The sequence below is a fragment of the Apteryx rowi genome, unplaced genomic scaffold, assembly GCF_003343035.1.
Source record: "Apteryx rowi isolate R43461 unplaced genomic scaffold, aptRow1 scaffold_177, whole genome shotgun sequence".
NCBI lineage: Eukaryota > Metazoa > Chordata > Aves > Apterygiformes > Apterygidae > Apteryx > Apteryx rowi.
In genome coordinates, this window is record NW_020448052.1 from 2,251 (window position 1) to 6,887 (window position 4,637).

General features: G+C 44.0%; 1 protein-coding gene across 3 annotated transcripts in view; it reads left to right on the forward strand.

Annotated features, from left to right (window-relative positions):
- The first annotated feature begins 48 nt into the window (after positions 1-48).
- The window catches only part of SHISA5 (shisa family member 5), a 24,714-nt gene continuing 20,125 nt past the window's right edge, over positions 49-4,637 (forward strand). Inside the window, exons 1-3 of one of the 3 annotated variants that reach the window (XM_026061183.1) lie at positions 49-193; positions 2,783-2,951; positions 3,201-3,275. In XM_026061183.1, the coding sequence (XP_025916968.1) occupies positions 2,872-2,951; positions 3,201-3,275 (155 nt within the window). In that variant the 5' untranslated portion in view covers positions 49-193; positions 2,783-2,871. The other 2 variants (XM_026061182.1, XM_026061181.1) reach the window with 2 other exon arrangements.

Sequence of the window (4,637 nt, forward strand, 5' to 3'; positions counted from 1 at the left end):
GCCGCGAGACCCGTCAGGCGCGGGGCCGAGCGGGGAGCCGCGGGCAGCGCGGGGTTCATCGAGCGAGCAGCGCCCCGACGGCGCGGGCAGCGCCGCCTGCTTGCTCCCGTGTGCCTGGTCCTGCGCCCGTGCGCGCAAGGAGGAGAAAGGGGATCTCGCGTGGATCGGCAAGAGACCATTCGCCTTGCCGGGGGTAATTTTAGGGACTGAAGGACCCCACTTGCTCTGAGAGTTGAGCTGAATGATGCCCGAGACCACCAGAGTCTTCCGTGTAAGTACTTGGATGGGCGAACGCCCCGAGAAGAGTTCTTCAAGCTAGATCGCAGCAACGGCACTAGAGCGGTAAATAAATACAAGCTGTCCTGGAGTAACCGTAGGTTGGAAATCAGAGGACGTTCTCTTCTTGGGCCCGTTGAGCTTGCAGGGGAATAGCGTAGTAGCTCTGCTCTTGAGTTGGAACTCGACCCGCTGGTCAGAGGGTTTTGAGGTGCCAATTATCGGCAGGACGGGGGGCCGCTCAGTGATAGGTATGCCAAAACAGGAGGTGCTTTCTGCCTCCCTCAGCCTTAGCACTTGCATCGTGCGGGCTTGGGGTGTCCATTGGGCCCTTCTGAGCTGATTCGAATCATGAACCTGGCAGAAAACTGACTAGCAAAAACCAAAGGCACACAGGCCACCAGAGAGTCTGCTGATGAGTTAGTGAATTGAATCGGCTCCGGAGGGGTCCTTGTGAGGAGCAAAGTTGGTGGAGGAAGAGAGGAGCAAAGCAGAGGAGCCAAATCCCTCTCCTTTGGCAGTGCTCAGCCATTAGGTCGGCTTGGCTGCTCCTGAGACTCCGGTCTGAGAAGTGCTCTAGACCTTTTGTTTCCACTGTTGTTTGACTGCGCTGCAGTAGCCCAGTTGTGAGATGGAGGGAGTAATTTTGTTGGCTGCCTTGTTTTGTTTGTACGTAAGTTCACAGTGTATTTTAGAATTAGCTCAGCTACCTGTTACTGCCGTACTGGTGGTACAGGAAGGAAGTTGTTGTCTGATGACGTTATGTGTCTGCCGAGAAAAAGTTCTGTGAGCCAGGCGTGAAAATGTGTAAACATATTTGCAGAAGTACTGTGATATTGCTAGAGAAGTTCCCGTTTGCTTGTATGTGATGCACCTTCACCTTTAACTCCTTAGAACAGTGATTTTTTTTTTTTTCTGGTGTTGGCTGGAGCGTTCAGATATATCTTGTTGCTGAAGAGTCAAGACTGTATTCAAATGCAAACTCAGCTTGTATGCTTCAGGAACTATCCCTTACTTTTCTTTGGAAGGAATAGGATTTGTCATCTTTGCCTCCCTTCTTGTCTGGAGTCTCTGAACAACTACACCTGAAGGAGCTGGAGCTTCTCGGGTGGAGAGTGGGTTAGGAGCAAAACACCAGGGCTCCTCTTGGCAGTCGGTGAAGCAGCATTAATGCTTGTCTTGGAGCTGGAAGAACTGGGGTGGGCCCCGGAGAGTTGTCTGCGCGTACAATGTAAGCGTGAAGGAGCAGATTAAGGGTCGGGAAGTTTCCTGTCCAGGTTTTGTTCAAGTCCTGGTTTAGTTATTCCCCTCACAAGTAGATTCCAAGTGTTTGAACCTCAGGTGTCTCTCAGAGGGGGAGAAACCCGACGCCATCAGACTGAATGGACCATCTAAGAGTGGCACAGGCTCAGCTGTCTTGCTTATTTCCGTATTGAATTCTCCTTTTCTACGTTCTACCAGTGATAGCACTCCTGTAAAGTTTCTTTGCTTCCTTGTTGACTCCTCCCTGCCGCAGCGTTATCCACTGACTTACTATTTTAACTCCATATCGGCCTGTCCCATTTCTGTGGGGTACCCAGAGCATTGCAGTTGCGATGCTGCTAGGGAAACCCTAAAGCTTAAGCTTTGAGAAGTATTTCCACGTGACCGTTGGAGGTTTTTGATTCAAATGCGTCATTCTTACCTTGTAGTCATTCAGGCTTGAAAGGGCAAAGCTATGGAGAGAGAAAGCTGCCTGCACATTAGTGAATACCTCAGCCCAATGCAATGAATGCACTGCTGAAAAGCATGGGATATCCTGCCAGAAATCTGTCCCTGTGTGCAAACACTCCCGCTTCCTTACCATTGCACCTGCGCCGGCTGAAGCGTGCAGTGGGAGCACGCCGCTTGACTGGTTCTGGTCCCGGGAATCTCTGTCTCACAACGTCCCATTGCCTGTCATGAACACGTGCCATGAATTGAGCAAGATTAGGGTTTTCTGTGAAGTAAAGAAAGCAACAGGTAGAAGCAGCCAATTCATATGGAAATCTGAATCTATAGGGAATGTGGCTGTGATGCATCTTCTGCATCAAGTCAAATATCCAGGAAGATTTACCATTTCTCCTAGCTGACCGCAGGGCTTGTGCAGTATTTTTTCAAAGACCTGGCTAGTCAAGTTGGTGTTTGAGTCTTTGGAGTAATTGGGTAGCCACTAGCAGACACAATGATGAGCACAGCACCAGACAGAGCATCTCATAAGTGTATTAGCGTGCAGTTTAATCCCTTATGTATGTGTGAACCCTTGGGAAGAGCTACTTGATGAAGACAAGATACCATCAGTTCCTGTGCGAGGAGTACGTATTTGCCTTTGCTATACTCTGAAGGAAATAATTGATTTGGAAGACCTGACGGAAATACCTGAAACCTATTTAGATATTAACCTAGGTGAGCTGATCAATATGTGAGCGATACTTGGTACGATGATTATTTCTTGAGTTACTAACTCTTGGATTTTAACTTTTTTCAGTTTTGGGTGAGGACTGTGAGGCATATACTGATCAGCATGGCAAGGCGCAACCTGCAAAATCCTGTCCCAACTTCTGCTGTGGAGATTGCATGCATCGATACTGTTGCTCTAACGTGCTATTGAAATTTGATGAAGAACAACAGTTTAAATGTAATCTGCTTGATGGAAGGTAGGAGGCAAACTGAATGTATACAGCAGGCTTTCATTTTAATCACCAGATGACAAAGATGTATAGTTTAATGGTTAAAACATACAGTGGTACCTTTCAGCTCTATTTCTGGCTCTATCAGGGATCTACATTAATGCATGTCATCTACCTGCAGAATGGCAATAATGAGATGGACAGATTGGCGCATGAACTGATATGTGTTTAAGTAAGTCTTAAATTCCATTTTTGAGATGAATTCTCTTATTACAGGACCTCTGGCTCAAGCCATGTAAATTATCTGCAGTTCCGTGCAGACTTTGATGATTACATAGACTCTGGCCCCAGGTAAGTCTTGGCAAGTCTTAGCTTTTAAATGTCATTTATTTGAAGGCTCTTTATTATCTAATCAGTACATGCCAATATAAAATGAAAACAGAGGTACTTACTTGTGTGTTAAGAATGCTGAGCACTCAAGCATTTCAGAATATTTGAAGAAGTAAAGACAGAGGAATAGGTTAGATTATGCTGTTTAGACCATAATGATCATTGTAATATTCCATATAATTCCATAATGATCATCATGTAATATTCCATATTCTCATTATTGAATGGAAGTTTGTCCTATAAAGCCTTAGCACACTTACTCTATACTTTTGAATACTGGCAGATTAAGTCTATAGTGGCTATATTAAAGAAGCTGCTTTTGTATGAAGAATCTCCTTATTTTTTAGCATTTTTTGCACTTAGAGTGAGAAATATTGATAAAATCTGTTTCAGTCTGTGAAAATAAAAATATTTTAAGTACATGCATTATGTCAATGGTTATTCACAGAAAACCAGAGTTCTTGCTCTAAACCCTTCCTATTTTTAGTTGTGACATGGAAAAATATAAAGAGCGAATGCTGGCTAATATGAATATGAGCTATGAATGTTTGATATACCAGCATAAGTTTGAATAATTACAAACCTTTAGGCTCTGCTAAATTTATTTGATTATGATTGTTATGAAATTGATTAGATAAAATAATTACATTTAGAAATTTATTTTAACTGATGTTGCGTATACTTTCTTTTGAAAAAAAAATCAATTTAACTTGACAACATACGTTAAAATTTCTTGACCTCCATGAAAATGGTGCAAATAAATAAAATATAACCATGCTGGTTGCTGAATTTTTAAAGAAGGTCCCAACCACTGAAAGAGCGAAGGTTTTCACTAGGCAACTGCAATGTTTTGGCAGTTTGGCATAATGGGAACTTTATGAAGGTGCAGAGAGAACATCTGAGTTCATTCAAAGTTGAGGAGCCATTTCAGAGGTGGAAAAGCAGAAAGGCTATATCCTATTAATACATAAACACGAGGTGTGAAGAGATGAAGTCTAGTTGGACAATCTTGAAGGCTCATGTAACCAAAACCAGGCAACTCACTTAAGTCATTGCAAAGGTGCCTCTCTGGTTTAACAGATGAGTAAGTTTGGGAAATCAAAACTTGTTTCTAGTTTTAAAAAAAAAAAAAAGGCAAAAAAAAAGCCTTAGTTCCTGCATAGTAATGTTACGAGGACAATGTTTTGTCATATTACAATGCCACTTCTCTGCTTCAAATGATCGTGTAACAATCACCGAAAAAACGGGAATGGGGCTTTCCTAAGCCTCCGCGGCGGAGCAGAGGCGGTGCCTCCGCGCCCGGTGCGGGCTGCGGCCGGGGGG